The sequence below is a fragment of the Hyperolius riggenbachi genome, chromosome 5, assembly GCF_040937935.1.
Source record: "Hyperolius riggenbachi isolate aHypRig1 chromosome 5, aHypRig1.pri, whole genome shotgun sequence".
NCBI lineage: Eukaryota > Metazoa > Chordata > Amphibia > Anura > Hyperoliidae > Hyperolius > Hyperolius riggenbachi.
The window spans coordinates 197,136,347-197,157,061 of record NC_090650.1 but is presented as its reverse complement, the minus strand read 5'-3'; the positions used below and the strand labels follow the sequence as shown (position 1 = coordinate 197,157,061).

Here is a 20,715-nt window from a genome sequence, read left to right as displayed (position 1 = left end):
AAGTCATGTGTAACCTTTCATTTTGTAACCAGTGCTCACACATCTAAAAGGTTGCTACAGGTTGCTACAGATTGGCTGCTACAGACAACTTTTCAAGACAACATCTTTAGAGTCTGTTCTTTCTAAAGGTGGCCACTAATGGTCCAATTTCTAGCGGAAAATCGTTCTAGCGATCAGAAATTCTGATTGGAAGAAAAATCGTTCACTACACCATCAACGAACCAATCTTTGTTTCCTATCTATCACAACCAATCAAGAAAATCAAAATTTTGGTTTGACAAAAATCTAATTGGACAGATTTTCTATAATCATTCATAATCAATTGTGCCCATCAACTGAGATTATTTTCAACCAATCCGATCAGAATTTCTGATCGCGCAAACGATTTTTCGCTAGAAATTGGACCGTTAGTGGCCACCCTTAGTCTGTTAAATAGTTAAATAGTCTGTTTGCAATAGTTTGTTATCAATGATGGACCTACATTACATTATCTCAGTTGGTACAGCTGTTTTTCTTGCACCACATAAGGCCCGTACACATGCTCAGTCAATGTCACCCCAGCAACATGTTCATTTGTATGTTGGGGGAGGGGGAGAATGGAACAGTGTGATAGTTACATCACATGGTGGGTGGGCTGAGTGGGGAGAACAATGCTCTTGGCCATCGTTTGTCCGAAGAAATCCGCCAGGATGGATCACTAGCTGAACATTTGAGAGAAGCTGGTGGCTGCCGTACACATGCTGGAGTATCGGCAGAGGTGGTCGTTATTGCCTTTTGGCCAATTAGTCCACCCCCCTCCCATAAACGATCGCTGCAGTAGTCAACTGCAGCGATCCTTCATCTGTCCCCCTCCGTGCATAAATAGTTCAAAAAATCCACCAGCAAGCAGTCTCACTCACCTTACCTCGTTCCTGCGACTATCCTGAAGCCCAAGCCGTCGATCCCCACTCTGCATTCAGCCGCGTATTGCCGGTAACCTTGGTCCCGGCTTGATGACGCCATCAAGCCGGGACCCGGGTTACCGGCAATATGCGGCTGACTGCAGAGCGGGGATCGGAGGCTCGGGCTTCAGGATAGTCGCAGGAACGAGGTAAGGTGAGTGAGGCTGCTTGCTGGTGGATTTTTTTTAACTATTTATGCACCGAGGGGGGTGTCTGATGGGGGGGGGTATCTGGCTATTGATCCTGGGAGGAGGGGGTATTTAAAAGGGGGGATGTCAGATCACTGAGGGACATCTGGCTAACTGGGGGGGAGTGTCTATTAGTCAGGCACATCTGGCTACCCTGGGGGGGAGGGGGGATACTCTAATACCGGGGGCCCATTTGGCTATGATGGGGGCTGGTGCTTATTCTGGGGGCATATCTGGCTAAAATGGGGGAATGCTGATCCCAGGGGCACATCTGGCTATAATTAGGGGCACTATTCTTAGGGGTGCATCTAACGATCTATGCTGGGGGTGGCAAATGCAGGGGACACATATGACTATTATGGGGGGAGCTTATATTGGGGACATATCTGACTATCCTGGGAAAGGGCTGATACTGGGGACACATCTGGCTATCTATTCTGTGGGACATAATACTAGTGGCATGGTTTTTATGACAGTAGCACTTTTTATTTTTAAGCTGGAACCGGTAAAAACGGAGAAATCATGCATTTTTAATTTTTTTCCTTTTTTCCCATTAAAATGAATAGAAAACAACTATTTTCTTAGTACAAAATACCCCCCAATGAAAGCCTAGTTTTTCTTGAAAAAAACGGTATATAGATCATTTAAAGCGGACCCAAACCAAATATTTTTTTTAATTCAAAATATTTAGTTGCACCACTCTGACACATACAAAGATAAATAAACACTCCTTTATGCCTATGAGCATTTCAGTGCATGCTTTTCACCCTTCTCTTTTCATAACTAGGGTTATACAGGTGACAGCCATTACTTCTGAGATTAGTAGGAGGTTTTAGATCATGGGTGTGTTTGTCTTCAGCTACCCTCCCTCACAGGGGCATCGTCTATGTGAAATCTCACACAAGCTGAGATCACCTCCCCGTGACATCATCAGTAGCAGCCTGTGTTTTGTTTTTGTTTTTTTATCTCCTCCACCAGTTTGCCAGAAAAATCCCGGCAATATGAAAGGAAGGGAGGGGTTCCTCCAATAAATGTAAAATATTTTATATTTGTCATCATGCAGCTGAAAAAAGGCTGCTATTTATTATTATAATTTAGAAAATAGATCTTATTTCTGAAATCTTGTATTTTTAATTTAGGTCCACTTTAAGTGTCATGAGTAGGGATAAAGTTATTGCTGATTAACTAGGGTCATGGCTAAAATGTCAAAATGGCTCTGGTCCATAAGGGGGAAACAAGGTCTGGATGCGAAGTGGTTAACTAGCTTCTCTGTTCACCCCTCCTCCTCTTTTTTCATGCTTATCAGCTAAAGAATTTGCAACATACTTAAAATTGAGACATTCCGAAGTGGTTTTTCCATGAAGACCTCAAATTCCATCTCCGCCACTCTCAGCGTTTGGTCTCTATCTGCCTTCTCTCCGCTCTCTGAATATTCTCTTTTCTCTCTATTTCCCAAATCTCATTTTACCACCTGTTCTTTGCATCCTATTCCCTCCCATCTTATTCCGCAGCTAGCCTCATCCTTGATCCCTGTACTCACTTTGCTATTTAACATATCCCTCTCGACTGGTATTTTTACATCCTCATGTAAAAAATCTGGTGACACTACTACTTAAAAAAAGATCTCTAGATCCCACCGCACTCTCCAGCACAGCCCTGCGTCACGTCTCCCGTTTACATCTAAATTACTTGAACATGCTGAACTAAGCCATTATTTATCTGCTAACTCCCTGCTTGATCATCTCCAGTCTGGCATCACAGAAACAGCTCTTACTAAAGTGGCCAATGATCTTCTTACAGCTACATTCAAAGGCCATTATTCCATACTCATCTTTCTTGATCTGTCATCAGCATTTGATACTGTTGACCACACTTGACTCCTACAGATATTGTAGTCTACAGGGTGGTCTATTTATATGGATACACCTTAATAAAATGTAAATGGTTGGTGATATTACCTTCCTGTTTGTGGCACATTAGTATATGTGAGGGGGACAACTTTTCAAGATGGGTGGTGACCATGGCGGCCATTTTGAATTTCGGCCATTTTGAATCCAACTTTTGTTTTTTCAATAGGAAGAGGATCATGTGACACATCAAACATATTGGGAATTTCACAAGAAACACACATGCTCCTGTTTGCTATATCCTCTTTTGTATGACCTCTCGCTTCTTAAAACTAAACATGAGTAAAACAGAACTAATCATCTTCCCACCATCTCTGTCCACCTCTATTAACAATAAATGTTAATAACACTCCTATAAGTTCAGTTGCCAAAGCATGTCACTTATGAGTAATATTTGATTCCTCTCTTTCATTTATTCCTCACATTCACTCCCCAACAGCTCCTGTCACTTCGAACTAAAAAAACATCTGACCTTTTCTTACTCAGGACACTTCTAAAATGTTAGTACATGCTCTTATAATATCTCCTTTGGATTATTGCAATACACTGCTTTGTGGACAAACAACTAACTGACTGGCACCCCTCCAATTTGTACTGACCTTGTCTGCTCGTCTCATTCATCTCTCTTCTCGTTTTTCCTTTGCTGCTCCTCTCTGCCAAGCTCTTCAATAGTGGCCATTTAACAAGAGGATTTATTTTAAACTCTTAACACTAACCTACAAAGCTCTCCACAATCTCTCTCCCCTATACATTTCCTCACTTGCTACGAAATACCAACCCAACCGCAATCTCAGATCTGCACATTAACTTCTTTTGTCCTACTCTAGAATAACCTCCTCACATTCACATATACAAGACGTCTCACGTTCTTCAACCCTCCTCTGGAATGTCTTTCCACAGCACATCTGTCACTCTCCAAGCTTTGAAATCTTTAAACACTACCTCAAAACTTACTTTTCTGACAAGCATATGCTCTAACTTAGGCCATTCCCTCTTCGACCTCTGGCCAAGTTCTAACTCCTTGCTAGATAACCTAAAAACACAATGCCTGCATGAATACTGCATACTACCCCTTCTTTTCCCCTCCCCCAATTCCTTTATATTGTAAGCTTGCAAGGGCAGTGCTCTCACCCTTTTGTGTCTTGGAATGTGTTATTAATTTTGTAGCTTGCAATCTGTTATACATTTTATTCATCGTGTTACACTTGTCATTGAACTTATCAATTCTGTATTTTGTACCTATGTCCATATTTGATGTATACCATTGTCTGTATTATTATGTACCCAATGTTTGTTTTTCTTACTTTGCACAGCGCCACGAAATATGTTGGTGCTTTATAAATCAATTATAATAATAATCTCTCTATCTCAAGAACAGCTACACCTGGTTAATTGAAAACCACTGCTCACTAATCTTGTTAAAGGGGCAGTATGGCGAATTGACTTATTATACAATCATTCAATATAACATTTTACTAAGTGGAGCAATGTATTGAGCTTGTATTGTTGTAGACTAAAAGTCAATTACAATAGTGCATTAGCCACAATCAGTGAAGGAGTCACGTCGGGAGAGAAACCTTACTGACGCACAGTTAGCATATACCATTGTGGAGTAGGAGGCAGCCCTGTCAGCTGTTTGTATTTTTGTTTTTCTTCCCCCCTTTGATGATCCCAGAGAGGATTCCTCCTATTTGTAACGGCACACTCGTACAGCTTTATGGCTCATCAGAGCAGCCTAAGGACAGCGATTTACGGCTCTTACCACCTTCCTCCGAAAATAAATAATCCACAAAGAAAAAAAAACTGTGTGCCTCCGTTTTAAAAGGAATGTAGTGAATGCAGGACACAGTTATAGCACTTGTGCCTGCTAAAACTAGCCACTGGGAATCTGCGCAATAGCAGAAAGCTGGTCTCCACAGCAACAGACAACAACAGTTGTCTATGGTTTTGCCAGCTTCTCTGACGGGGGTTTCAGCGGGCAGCATTTTTTTCATCAGAGCCGTAAATCACTGCCCTGGGACATACAGTGGCTCTGATGAGCTGTAAAGCTGCAGGAGTGTGCCGTTACAAATAGCTAGGAGCAATCCTCTCCGGGATGATCAAAGGGGGGGGGGAAGAATAACGAAAATACAAACAGCTGACAGGGCTGCCTTCTACTCCACAATGGTATATGCTAACTGTGCGTCAGTAAGGTTTCTCTCCCGACGTGACTCCTTCACTGATTGTGGCTAATGAACTATTGTAATTGATTTTTATTCTATAACCATACAAGCGCAATACATTGCTCCACTTAGTAAAAGGTTATATTGAATGATTGTATAATAAGTCAATTCGCCATACTGCCCCTTTAAGGTGCCCACTACCAATACAATGCTGATTGTAAAATCTAACCAAATGTTAATTAAGCTAATTAATTATGCAGGAAGTAAAACGTATCTAATAAATAAATATAAAATATGTACTGCATTGAAAACAAGAACAATTTTTTGTTTTGTCAGTCAGTTTTAAGTTACAGTTGTGTGCAAACTAAATGGGGGAGCATTTTGATAACATAAAATTACAACATTTGTGCAGCAGTGGTTGATGAACAATCAATCTGCTATTTGCAAGTGCCATATTACAGACAAGGACAGAAGCCCTGGTAATTTCCATTGAAGATCCTCACTAGTCTAGACCGATGGGAACAAGGGCATAACAATCAGCCCCACAATGGCTTGTAGTTCTAAAGAGTGCAAGGTACTACCTTAAAAGATGCAAGACTGCAGCACCCTGACTTGCACTGCTCTCTAGCTATGGAAACCCAATTTTGCTTTGGCTAGATATAGCTATACTTTTAATAGATACATTCATGTAAAACAGGGGTCAGGAACCTTGTTGGCTGAGAGAGCCATAAACGCCACATATTTTAAAATGTAATTCCTTGAGAGCCATACCATATGCTTCAAACTGGGACAGTAGGGCTCATGTTCCTGTTGCCATGGTGATTTGTACAGTTGATCTGCCAGGCAGTGGCAGTGTCAGACACGTCTTCAGCTTCTCTTGGGTTTCAGCAACATCAGCAATTTCCCTGAGAGTCAGAGAGGAGAAATACTGGCTTGTACAATTAGCCAGCTGACTTTGGGGTTGATTCACTTTGTAGGATGAGATCCCCGCACTTTGGCCCAATTGGCTGCTTGTCAAGTGACAGGCAGCCTATTGGCCCAATCTTGTCCTACAAAGTCACTGGACCTGACAGCATCCAGAGTAGGACAATTGGAGCAGCCGTTGTTCGTTTTGGGGTAGCGCAAGTAAGTTAGTAGTGCATGCTACAGCCTGTTACTTGCACTGCCGCACTAAGGTGCGCTGCTTGAGCAGTGTAACTTAGTGAATCAACCCCTACTGATTTGTATGTGAGCCAGATGTAGCCATCCAATGAGCCACATCTGGCTCCCGAGCCATAGGTTCCCTACCCCTGATGTAAAATGTTACCATTGCAATGTAAGATTTATAAATACTCACCAATAGGCATTACTTCTTTAATGCATCCAAACTGTTCATGGATAAGCAAAGGAGAACTGTAGTAGCGTCGAAAACCTTTTGGCTAAGTAATGAAAAGAAAGATGTGGAAAGAAAAAAAGCTTAGTTACTTTATTATGAATATTGGTACAACAAAGTATAAACCCCTGCAATATGGACAAAACATAAGTATACCAACATAGTACACAATACAAAATAATACCTTGTATGAGCCCCTTAACTGTTTTCAAATGTCCAAACATGCAGGTAGTTGGTGGTTGAAAACAGTAGCCATTGCTGCTCCCTTAAAATGCTCTGTGTAGTTCTGAACTGAAGATGGCAGATAGACTATACTGTACACTAAAATGAATGGAGAAGCTACCTACTGTCAACAATAAAGCACCATCTTGAAGCTGGACTGAGGAGCAGTGAAATAAATAAGTAAATATATTCAAACAGTCTGATATTGCTACAAGCATTCTCTATCTTCTGTGTCTGTCAAACCATGGGAGACAAGCACCTGGCTGAAGCAGAATTTGACGGCCTCCTGCTTTTCCTTTTTTCCCCTATCCATGAGATATTCCATGCTGCTCTGCTGACAGTCTACAGACAGACTGATGGCTGCAACAATCACAAATGACTGATTGTCTATTATCTGTACAGGGATAATAAATCTAAACCTGTATTAAACTCATAAAAGAAACAGTCAGACAGCGAGTCCTTCTGATGAAGTGGTCATTTAACCATGCTATGCATTAAGGATGTTCTCTTGAGCGGTTGAGCTCTCCCCCACCAGACTGACTATTGGTTTGTTACCTTGTAACCAAAGGTAACACTACCCCTCCAATTTTTGCACTGCTATTGCAACTGATTGCTCTTAGGAAAATTCAAAGGTTTATAAACACACACTCATTACATTGCACTATGCATTAGCACTAGCACCATATGGAATCATGGTTTGTGTTTTCATTGATTACATTCCTTACTGCTTTTTCACTTTTTTTATCACTGTACTGTAATTGAATTAGCCATGACCCGGGTCATAGCCCATTGAGGGCTTTTGTTAGCCCTTATTGGGGGACATTAGCTCTGCCTATACATGTGTAAACCTTCTATATCTGTGGTGTGGACCATCTGGTCCGTGTATTTTTAATTGTTTGACTCTTTTTGGCATTTTGGATTTTAAAGCAGCTTTCAAATTTGGCCAAAAAAGAAAAATCAAAACAGTATTGCTCAATTACTTGCGACTTTACTTACCTCTGTCCACTGCTCATTTGCTGAAATGCTGCCCCACTGAGCCCACAAAAGAAGGGAGTTGGAGAGTCTGGTGATTTTTGGTCTACCTCCCTTAATCATGTGACCACATTCCAACCTCTGCACTGGTATAAAGTATGATACTACTTGAAAGTGTGGGCAATAATAGTAACTGCTCAGACTTGACGAGGGTGCATTTTAGCAGTCACAGAGTATGCAGCAGATACTAAGGCTATTAGTAATTCTGTCTATTTGCCTATTTTTTCCGAGGTTCATCTTTGCTGTCAGACATCATACAACTTTCTATACTCAAACTGTCAGTATTGGTATATTCCTAGCAAATCTGACTATTCCTATATTCCTAGCAAAGCTGAATATAATTGTGTTTTTAGAATGTTTCACCAAATATAAGAATTATATAAACACAAGCATATTTGTAATTTGACAGATTCATGTATTTACTCACCAGTTTTCCCATACAGCGTTGGGAAGCAATGGTTTCCATACATTTGTGATGAATACTCATCTTACAAGCTTTGCATCGCAGACCATGCTTTGTATTAGTCCCTGTCAATAAACACAGATTTTAATTAACCCCAATCAATAGTTGTCATGCAGCTGACAAGTCTGGTTGAAAGCTTCACTCCCTATAGAATATTAGATTTATGAGGAATCCAGCAATTTGTCTGTGTTGTTCAGGAGCTTTAGCTATTAAAGGTGTCCATATACCATGCCAGTTTATGCTACATGCTATCACTGAAAATGCTAACAATTTCAATGCTATGTTTAAATATAATCTCATCAATCACAGTCCTATTTAATGCTGTTCTGTGTGCACTGTATTTTGTAAGGTAGTTTTGTATTTTTAAATCACCAAGAGATGTTCACTTTAAAAAATGACAAACTGTTAAAAAAACGGAATATTCAGTAATTTGTTACATTGCAATTCTGAAGCATAGTTCCACCAACTAAAGTATGAAGCTGTGTCTGTTCTATTCACTTGCAATGCATTGCATGTACCTCGAGCCCATTGCTCTGATAACTAATGTTACACTAATATAAATGACAATAGTACCATTAGGTAAGTTAATTAATCAGTAAAGGGGAAGGGGAGTAGTCTAGTAGGTATGCTGCTGTTTGCAATCTTGGATCTAAACGAGGAATTCAGCATTGGCTGCTGTGTTACTGAAGAAAGGATCTAAAGCATACATGTCAGACTCTGACCCACGGGCCAAATCTGGCCCTCAGAGACATTAAATTTGGCCCTCAAGTGATTTCCCTACTTTGCATTATGTTTGGCCCACTCTCTACCACCAGGGAAGCTATATTGGGGGTGAAGCCCTAGATCACCAGGGGGAGGTAGGAGGAATGGGGGAGGTAGGAGGAATGCACTAAACACTAGGAACTATATAGGGAAGAGTGGGGGCCTCTAGACACCAGGGAACTGTATAGGGGTTGGAGGGGGACCATTGGACACCTGGGAACTTTATAATGGAAGATGGTGGCCAGTAGACATTGAGGTTGGCCCGCAACTTAGTCCCAGTGTACAATTTAGGCCCACTTTGTATTTGAGTTTGACACCCCTGATCTAAAGGGATAATCTGAAAAATAAGACAGATGAAGCAGCTATTTTACCAATAACTAATAAGCTGCTATTCGTATCAGACAAAGCTTACCTGTAGCCATTTGTAAACAGTAGAGCGCCTCTCTAGTTTTATATGTCATAAAGAAGGAAAAACATCACCTTTTCCCCTTTTGTTAGCAATATCCACTTTCCTCTTTTCTACAAGCAGTTAAACTGTGTGCTCAGCAAGCAGTTACCAGGTGTCAGTGAGCAGTTACCAGGCAGCAGTAATCAGTTACCAGGTAGCAGCAAGCAGTTGTGAGAGTTTGAGGGGCATTTCACTGCCTATCAACTGCCCATGGAAAAAAGGCTTTAACCTCCTGAGCGTTACGCTGCTCAGGAGGTGATGCAACTTTGTGCCCCCCGCCCCCGCTGAATTAATCTGCTGTAATACCTGCAAAACCATCTGCTAGCAGTAGGCTAGCTAGTCCTGCACCCTCCGATCCCCGCTGATCCCCCGTTTATACATTACCCCACCTGGATCCAGCGATCAGTGGATATGTGGTGAACAAAAACCAGCGATGGGCCGATAAGATAAAAGTACATGAACCTAGGTCACATTCTCTAGGCACACATTTTAAACTTGTATATGAATGGGGCACGAGTTATTAACACTGTTTCTCTTGAGGTTCAGAGAGAAATGCATGGTGAAAAGGCTAGAGGATAATCAGGCCCTAACTGGTGCAATTGCATGGGCCCTAGAGGACATGGGGCCCCTGTGCGGCTGCACGGCCTGCACGGGCCTATGTCCGCCTCTGGGCGCAGCCTCCCCTGACAGCTCCGGTCTTCACTATGAGGAGAATCGCACATGACGTCATGACGACGCTGACATCATGCGCAAACCCGATCCTCACCCTAGAGAGACCGGAGCTGTGCTGGGAGGCTGCGCGATCGCTGGATCCAGGGGGGGGGGGGTAATGTATAAACGGGGGGATCGCGGGGGATCACAGGGTGCAGGACACATTTACTAGCTAGCCTAGTGCTAGCAGATTTTGCAGGTATTACAGCACATTTAGTCAGTGGGGGGCACTCAGGAGGACAGATAGCGGTATGCCCGACACAGTGTTGGGCATACCGCTAAGGAGGTTAAAGGACCACTATCGTGAAAATCTCTACATTTAAAGTACATGTAAACATTTACAAATAAGAATGTGCTAGAAAATGTGCTAGAGAATGTGCTAGAAATTACTTTTCTGCTATGCTGCTGTGACGTACAGATGGCAGTTGCTCAATCCAACTTCCAAAAAGGTGTGCAGTGAGCAGAGAGCCTGGCTAGCATATATGTATAAATCATTTTTAGGAAGTGTCTTTATAAAGAATAAAGGCAATGCTGCGAATCCCCCATGAGGAAATAAGCTGAACCAAAACCTATCGGTTCTGTCCTATTTCTACTAGCTATAAGTGACAGCAACATAGGAGAAAAGTAATTTATGGCTCATTTTACTCTGGAAGAAACACACTCTTTATTTGTATGTGTTTACATTTATTTAAAATTCTACACTTTTCCGAGATAATGGTCTTTTAAGCTGGGCAACCTCCAGTGCAAGTCTGTGGAGGGAGCGTGGCCAGTTATACTCCAAGCTAAAGTGAGGTGGCATTTGGAAGTGTAATCATGTGAATCATGTGAAGGGGGAAAGTGCAGTTAGGCTTGGCCCACACTAGGTGCTGTTGCAGAACACAATCCGCGGTCTAGGCTCCGTTTTTCTAAACCGGAACGTAAATGGATCAAAAACAGATCCCTGCTGCCCTTTTGGAGCACGTTTCCAGTCCGTTTACGTTTAAAAAATGTGTCCGTGTCCCTTAATAGCCGTGGTGGTGGTGGTGTGTGTGTGTGGGGGGGCGCCATGCTGCAGGGGGTAGCAGCCATGAAGGGGAGAAGCGTGCACAGCAGTGGGGAGGGTAGTTGGACCCCCTCCCTCACGTGGGTCCTCCCCCTCCAGCTATGTGCGCTATAGTAATCAGCAAAAGTAATCATAATCCTTCCTCTGCTCGCCGCGTGACTTCCTGCAATGCTGCCCACTAGAGGCCTCCCCACCACTGTGCCCGCTGCCCCCTTCCTGGCTGCTACCCTTTCAGGCTACCTGAGGACACCTATGTGGATGACGTTAAGGGCAGGAGCAGGCAGAAGGCAATCCGGATCTCCCTCTGTTTTCTGTGTGCAAAATAACCAGTGTAGAGGGAGATCCGTTTTTGTATTGCTTTTCGCTACCCTTCCGTGTATCCAAGGTCCATGTATCCGACAAGTCCGGACTCTGCGTTCAGTTTTTCTTCACGGATCCTGCGGACCTGTTTTGTAAGTGAGCGAAGATGGCTGCTATTTTTACCATTGGTATCCGTGGCTCCGGTTTTGGTCCGGGCCAAAAAACGGAGCCATGGATACATTTTTTAAACAAGTGTGAACCAGCCCTAACAGGGCTTCAGAAGTTGAAGACCCCGGATCGCTAGTATCTACCTATCACTCCTTAACTGTGTATGAGAAGAATAGGCGCAGGAGACTTGGGTGCAGGAGAGGAATCGGCGCGGGAGACTTGGGCGCAGGATACAGTTGGTATGGCTGAAGCTGCTGCTGCACAAGTTCCCGGCTGCGTTAAATACTATTCCCCCTCCAGGCCACCATGGGTAGTGAAGAATGAAATAATTCGGTTTCCAGCAATTGCTGGTGGCCGAATTATAGTGTATTAAAATTAACTTCAGCTCTGTCTTCTGACGGCGCCGAAGTTACTCCCTGTGCGCCGCTACAGCTGTAATTCCTATTATGGCCTATGGTGGCGCTGGCTGCGCCCAAGTCTCCTGCACTGGATTTGACGTGTTGGCTTTAACTATCACTAGACTTTGCCTATTTACTGCAAACCCCTGAAGTGAGTGAATTTTGTTGACTGGCTGCCATTTAAAATAAACAAAAACATTACAGTCATGCTGATCTTCTAACTTCAGCATTTCCAACTTGCGCATCTTAGCTCTACAGACAAAAGTGCAATACCATTGGAAAATGTAAGTTTAAATGCAAGCACTTACTATATTTACATTGCTCATGTTACCTCGGACAGTTAAAATGAATTGGACAAATGACTGAAAGGCTATTTCATGAGCAGGTATGGGTAAGTCCGCTGTTACGTCATTATCAATTAACCTCCTTGCCGGTTATCCCGAACACAGTTGATTTCTCAGGCCCCGCTGGGCCGATTTGCATAATTTTTTTTTGTTACAAGCAGCTAGCACTTTGCTAGCTGCTTGTAACTTGCGATCGCCGCCGCTCGCCGCCGATTCGCCGCTACCCGCCGCGCCGAGCCGCCCCCCCCCGCCCCAGACCCCTGCGCAGCCTGGCCAATCAGTGCCAGGCAGCGCTAAGGGGCGGATCGGGGTTCCCTCTGACGTCACGACGTCCATGACGTCGGTGACGTCATCCCGCCCGGTCGCCATGGCGACCGGGGAAGCCCTGCAAGAAATCCCATTCTCAAAGGGATTTCTTGCATACTCTGATCGCCGAAGGCGATCGGAGTAGGTAGGGGGATGCCGCCGCTCAGCGGCTATCATGTAGCGAGCCCTTGGCTCGCTACATGATTTAAAAAAAAAAAAAAAAAAAAGTGCGGCGCTGCCTCCTTGCCGGATTTTTTAGACCGGCAAGGAGGTTAAAGGGAACCTAAACCGATGGTGAAAAAAAGAGTTTAACTTACTGTACCTGGGGCTTCTACCAGCCCCCTGCCCCCCAGAGTGTCCTGTGCATGCACAGTACAAGATTTTTTCGTACTGGGCATGAGCAGGACGCTCCCGTTGGCAGCAGTTTGATTGAGGACGCGTGGCCAGGCCGCGCAAGCACAGTGGCCATCGAATGGCCCAAAACTGAGAGGCTGCGGGGGACCGGAGGATCATGCACGGGCACAGGGTGGCTGCATGGTGCTGGTAGAAGCCCCAGGTAAGTTGAACTCTTAAGCAGATAAAAGCTTGGAGTTGATTTGAGGTGGTGATGCTTGCATGTGGAAGATTTTGCAGTGAAAAAACACCATGAAGTCAAAGGAGTTCTCCATGCAGGTGAAATAAGCCATCCTTAAGCTGCGAAAACAGAAAAAAAATCCAAGATAATTGCTACAATATTACAGTTGGCAAAATCTACAGTTTGGTACAGCCTGATAAAGAAAGCAAGCACTGGTGAACGTATCAATGCAAAAAGACCTGGACATCCACGGAAGACAACAATGGTGGATGAATCATTTCCATGGTGAAGAGAAATCCCTTCATAACAGCCAACCAAATGAACAACACTCCCCAGGGGGTAGCCGTATCAATATCCAAGTCTACCATAAAGAAATTACTGCATGAAAGTAAATACAGGCAGTGCACTGCATGGTGCAAACCACTCATAAGCCACAAGAAAGGATAGGCTACATTGAACTTTGCTAAAGAACATCTAAAAAAGCCAGCACAGTTCTGAAAATACTTTCTTTGGACAGAGGAAACCAAGATCAACCTCTACCAGAATGTTGGTTAGAAAAAGTATGGAGAAGGCATTAAACAGCTCATTATCCAAAGCATACCACATCAACTGTAAAACACGGTAAAGGCAGTGTTATGGCTTGGGTGTACATGGATGCCAGTGGCACTGGGACACAAGTGTTAACTAATGATGTGACACAGGATACAACCAGCCAACTGATTTCAAAGGTGTTCAGAGACATACTGTTTGCTCCGATCCAACTAAATGCAGTCAAACTGATTGGGCGGCAATTCATGATACAGATGGACAATGACCCAAAACATACAGTCAAACCAACACAGGAATTTATTATTGCAGCTATCCAAAGTGAAATCTCCCTCCTACATTCTACCATTTCTTCCACCTCCCCCCAGGCCACTGCCATGCACCGTCCCCTAACCCCCTATCTCCTCCCAGACCTCCCCGCCCCTCCACCTCCTCCATCCAAACTGTTCCAATGCACCCCCCCCCCTCACCTCCTTCACTCCTGCCACAATTGATGAAATGAATCTATTGCTTGCCACTTCCCCTGCCACCTCCTCCTCCCTCAACCCCACTCCCTCTGACACCCTCTGCCCCTTCTTCCCTAACCTGCCCCAGTCCTCACCTCCTTGTTCAACCTCTCCCTCTCTACCAGCACCTTCCTCTCAGCTTTTAAAGAGGCCTCTGTAATTCTCCTGCTGAAAAAAAAACCTCACTCAACCCCTCCCTATCCTCCAACTTCCGCCCAATCTCCCGCTTTCCTTTTGCCTCAAAGACACCCGAATGCCTGGTCCACAGACACATCACGCACTGCTTCAGCACCAACTCCCCACTCAACACCCTACAATCTGGATTCCATCTTGCCCACTCAACAGAATCAACTCTTGTCTAGGTAGTAAATGAACTTACCCTTGCCAAAGCGGAAGTCAACTTCTCCATCCTGCTGCTCCTTGACCTTTCCTCAGTTAACTGTCCCCTCCTCCTTTAATCCATATAGTCCTTAGAGATTTTGTGACATTGCCTTGGCCTGGGTCTCCTCCTCATACCTCTCTGATCACCTCTTCACAACCTCTTTCAATAGGTCCTCCTCAACTTCCACGCCCCTCTCAGTTGGAGTCCTCCAGGGCTCTGTTCTGGGCCCCGTACTGTTCTCAATTTACATCTCTTCTATTGGCAAAGTCATCTCCTCCCTGGGCTTCAATATATGCCAATGATATTAAAATCTATCTCCACACCCCAGATCGCTCCCCCTCCACCATGGACAAGGTCTCCTCCTGCCTCTTGACTATCTCCTCCTGGATGTCAGCTAGGTTCCTAAAGCTTAACTTGGATAAAACTGAGCTCCTTATTTTCCCTCCCCGTGCTACACCACCCCTCCCACATATTCACGTCACGATCAACAGCAATTCCACCTGCACTATCTCCCAGGCCCACTGCCTGAGTGTTACCCAAGACTCTGATCTCTCCGTCAGCCCTCACATCCAAAATGTTAGCAGAGCCTGCAATTTCCCTTCACATCATCTCCAAAATCCGCTACCTTTCTGACCTCAGACACTACCAAAATTCTCATCAATGCCCTCATCATCTCCCGCCTTGACTACTGAAATGCCCTACTGTCTGAAACGCATTGCACCCCTTCAGTCAGTCATGCATGCAGCAGCTAGACTCATCCATTCTTCCTACGGCTCTGCTTCCATTTCTCCCCTCAACAAAGCCCTACACTGGTTCTCTATCTGCTTCAGGATTAGTTTTAAGATTCTGTTCCTGGCCTATAAATCTGTGCAGAAGACCTGCCCAACCTACATCTCTGAGCTCATGCACAGATATATATCTGCCCACTCCCTCCGATCCTCCAATGATCTGCGCCTGACCACCCCAAGCATTTCTCATTCCCATGCACGCCTACAGGATTTCTCAAGAGCCGTCCCTCCCTATGGAAATCCCTCCTACCCCCCTCAGACTAACCCCTTCCTTAAACACCTTCATGCAAGCCCTCAAGACACACTTCTTTAAAATGGCCTACCACCCATCTACCACACTTTAACTCTCTCAGCTGAGAAACTTTTCCACAGCCCTACCATATGTGTCCCTCTCCCACCCTTAAGATTGTAAGCCTTTGTCTTTACACCTCCCCCCCCTTCCTTAATGTGTCCTTCTTGATCTTGGAACCCCAGCTATGAAACCCTTGCCATGGACTAACTCAGACTTGAATTGCTGGGTCTCTGTAAAAATAACATGATCATGCATCTTATACCATTTGCATGTATAACCTTGTGCTATGCTGTATAAGCGTTTGCTACTTTTCTGTCTGTCACCCCTTCTTTACATTATATGTATCCCTATTTACTGTCCAGAGTTGCATTGGCTCTTTATAAATACAATAAATAATAATTATAGCAAAGAAGTGGAAAAGTCAAGTCAGTCACCTGATCTTAACCTAACTGTGCATGCACTTCGACAGCAACTGAAAGCCACTGCAGTAAAGGGCTGACAGAGCATTAAAAAGGAGGAAACCCAGCATTTGATGATGTTCATACGTTCAAGACTTAATGCTGTCACTGCCAGCAAAGGATTTTCAACAAAGTATTAGAAATGAACAAATTATTTTCAGGTATTTAATTTTACCAATTACATTTGAACCCATGAATTGAAGGCATTGTGTAAAAAAATGCTTTTGTTGCCTCGCATTTTTATGCAATTGTTTTATAATTTTGCAATTACACATCATTTCACAAAAATATAACTTTCTCATGCCCAAAGACTTTAATGAATTTATGCAAAGCTTTGTATTTTCCTATGAGGAAAAAAAATGTGTTTCCTTATGTCTAATATAGACTTCAATGTATTTGTGCAAAAATATGTGAAATTATGCAGAATTATGCAAAACAGTATTACCCATAAAATCGTAATTAGGATCAGAATTGTATTGTAACCGCGAAAAGTGTGCAAAATGTCATGAAATCAAAATTACTCATTAAGATCAACACTGCTTCAGAGAACCATTATTGAAAATGTGTGCTGTGTTTAGGTTCAAACTAGAAAATACACCGCACTCAAACAGTAGAGTGTGCTATGTATAATAATAGCACCACTCTGTATTCAAAGGGTAATTAACACACCTTTATTATATCTAAATTGCATTCCATATGAATACAAGACAATTAAGAGCAATTAAAAGCAACCTCAATCAATAATCCAAGTTAAAGCCCATAAATAGCAATATATCAATACATTAATTATAATTGTATGGCTAAACCTGGTATATCAAAATATACCCGTAACCTGCACACAGTCTAATTAGACTGTTTAGCGGTGCATGAACCCTGGTTTAAACTGGTGCATAAAACAGTGTGCAAGAAAGTGCGGAACGTGCAATAAAAACCCATCAATACAAGCAAGACTGTGTTAAAGCGGTTTAAAACCCTGAGGCTAGGTTCACAGTGGGACGTTACAGGCGCACGTTAGTGCAGCCTGTAACGCAGCCCCACCGCACAGTAATGAAAAATCAATGGGCTGTTCACAGTGCCCACGTTGCGTTACATTGTAACGCAGCAAAGTGCTGCATGCTGTGCGTTCTACGCGGCTAAGCCGTGTTAGACTGTTTGCACATGCTCAGTCATGTTGGGGAGGAGGGGAGAGCGGCCGGGCACATGGCTAATTAATATTCACTGCACGGTGTGACGTGCAGTGTTTACTTCCTGGAGCGGCCGCTCTGTGCGGCGATGGGCCGGGCGGGACCACGTGATGTCGCATGCGTCCAAGAGTACGCATCACGGCATCACGGACGCCAGAGTGAGCTGCACAACGCGGCTCATTCTGACGTCCACATCAGTGAGCACCAGGCATTGCGTTAGGGGCACCTTATGTGCCCTATAACGTCCCCTAAACGCAACATCCCACTGTGAACCTAGCCTCACATAATATTCAATAAAAACATTTTCCTACTTTTTATATGCCATACGGTTATCATATTTGCATTTGTGCATAAGTATTATTATTAATTTATAAATTATAGGTTCCCAAAAGTACAGTTTTTTGCTTTGTGAGCTGACTTTGCATTTTATTAATAACTGGTTTTATTCATTATGTATTGAAGGCAGACATGCTTTGACTCTCTGTCTGTGTTGAGCTGCTTCTCCACAGTCAGAGAATGTGTCACATTCCTCATTTGATACATTTAAGTAAACACAAGATAACATAATCTACAACTTCGAATGCGTCCACATTTCACTGCACTGAACTTTCAAGCTCTGTGTGTAACCCTTCGAATGCTGGTTGCATATAATATGCTGTAAATAATGTTTTAGAGCAAAGATGAAATGCTGGGTTATATTCCACTTTAATTCAATCATACGTAGAAAAAAAAAATCACATAGTGTAAATGTAGAAAACTGTTGTATAAAGTGCTAATGGAAAAGTGCTATTGCTATAAATATGATGCTGGCAGGCAACATAAATGTACAATAAAAGTGTATATATAATTCACCCAGGTATAGGATAAGGACCAGAAGCAGATCAGGAGCAAAGGGGGGTACCAGCAATAGGCCAGGGTGGATGAGTCCACCGGTTCCACATTTGCCACCCCACTTTATCAAGACCGAAACCCTGATCCTGTATTTAGGTTCAGTGCAGTGCAGGACACAATATACCATATATTGTTTTGGTAAACGTCTCTTTTCTTTAGCCCAGGAGAAGAAAAGGCCATTCTGTCAGCCCTTTGTATCACAGACTCACTTGACTGAAAGAGTACAAGTAAAGAACACACACAGAAGCAAAAAGATCACCATTATTGCTAAGAAGTGGGACTATGGATTATAGAAAAAGCTTGCGTGATGTCCATGTGTAAGAGGGTTTATTTTCTAAGCTATAACTTATCAACAACTTAAACATTTAAGTAACATTGTGTGTACTCTTAATTAACAAAACATTCAATCATCCAGATGAAAACCTAAATAAACATAATATACTAAAAGTACTTTGTAGCAGTAAATGGAACAGTTCATAAGTCATTCCTGGAACTGGTTTATTCACTTACTGCATTTATGGTATATAAAAAAAACAAAAGTTTGCTTTCGTAAAACAGAAAGAATTTGCGATAATTCAGGTTGGAGTGAGCTTGAGATGTCTCTGATGTAACTTGGTTAACTGAATGGTTATCAGATGTAACTGATAACCATTCAGTTTTACTCCCCTATGTCTGGTGATGAATAAACATTTGAGTTGCACACACACAAAGTGTAATTAGGGGCATTTTTTACGACACATATGAAGAGACAGAATGACTGAAAGCAATTAAACAAGTCTATAAAATTATTTTTTGTATAGTTTGGAAGCATCTTCTCTCTCTCTCTCCTCTTTGTAACTTAATTTTATCAGTGTGTTGGCTGTACAGATTGCGTTACACTCAGGTTTTGTATGATTACAATACTGTACCATAGTATGATTTTGTTAATTTATGATTATTGTTGTTTTATAAAGTGCCCACAAATACCATAGCGCTGCACAGAGTATTGCTGGGAACACACGATCCGTTTTTCCCATTCGATTCTCCGCTCGATTGTTTTTTACGCTTGATTCTCCACTCGCTTCTCTTATCGTATGCTAGTTTTTCTTATCTTTTCCATTCACTTCTATGAGAAATCGAGCAGTAAAATGAAGAATATCGAACATGATGAAATTTATCAATCGAACGCATCTATCAAATGGAAAAACGTAACATGTGTACCTAGCATTAGTTTCCATCTGGATGATTGGCTGCAGAATTTGTTAGTTCAAGTGACCCCATGGCATTTACAGTATATGGTTAATCTTTATTTGAATCAATTTTTTGCACGTAAATATTTTAAATTTGTTCTACCAGCAGTGTTATCCCAAATGGATAGATCAGAAGATAATTACCCTGCAGATTTTCAGATGATTACTCCCCATTAATCTTGATATAAAAAAAATGGAAGCTGCACTTACTAATTGCTGAATTTGAAATAAATCAGGACATTGTAAAATGTCTATTAAATTGAGGGATTTCCTTACTACTACCTAAATCCTCAATAGTTTACAGTATTTTAAGGGTACATGTCCGTTAAAGAAACACCAACACGCTGACAATCTAATCTACGAGTGTCTTTGGGTAGCACTTAAAAATGCTGTGCATGAAAGAGTGGTCATGACTAACTCAGAATTAGAATTGATCTACACAGCAGGCAAAATTAGCTACAACAAGAACTGAAAAAGTGGTAGCTTGATTCAAAAGGCATTCACAAGATGCGATAGGTGCTAAAGAAGGTGTTACTAAATAATGGTTTCCTACAGTATTCAAACCACACATTCCGCAATCACTAGTTCATTTTGTTCCTGTGTTTCAAATTCATTAAAGTGGAATAAAACTCTGACATAACATTCAATAAAAATGTGTTTTCCTGCTTTTTATTACCCATACAGTTATCATACTTGCTTTTGTGCACATGTAATATTGCCTGTTTACAAATAACAAGATCCCAAAGTACAGTTTGTCTGCTTTGAAATATGCCATTGCATTTTATTCATAGATTTGAATATATAAATACAGTAGCTATCTAGTGAAAATGTATCATCTGTCTCTGCTTGTGAGCACAGTATAGTTTTGTTTCAGCACATGGCTAACTGTTACTAATTGTAGCAACTGAGGAATGTAAACAAAAGATAAAGTTATTACCTCTTCAGGTGCGGATTATAAACTGAAGGAGCTTTCTACTGCAGAATAAAGTGCTGTGTTTAACTGTTTGAATGCTGTTCTGCTACAATTTATTTCAGGGGGGGGGATAGCAGGTTTAAGGCTGTAGATATTTTTTTTAGAGCAAAAAAGAAATGCTTGCTG

At 42.5% G+C, this 20,715-nt stretch overlaps 1 protein-coding gene across 1 annotated transcript in view; it reads right to left on the bottom strand.

The window, feature by feature from the left end:
- The window catches only part of STAC (SH3 and cysteine rich domain), a 341,487-nt gene that overhangs the window by 79,436 nt on the left and 241,336 nt on the right, over positions 1–20,715 (bottom strand). The window contains exons 3-4 of the mRNA XM_068236530.1: positions 8,252–8,352; positions 6,535–6,616 (exon numbers count right to left, since the gene is read on the bottom strand). Of these exons, the coding sequence (XP_068092631.1) occupies positions 6,535–6,616; positions 8,252–8,352 (183 nt within the window). The remainder of the gene's footprint in view (positions 1–6,534; positions 6,617–8,251; positions 8,353–20,715) is intronic.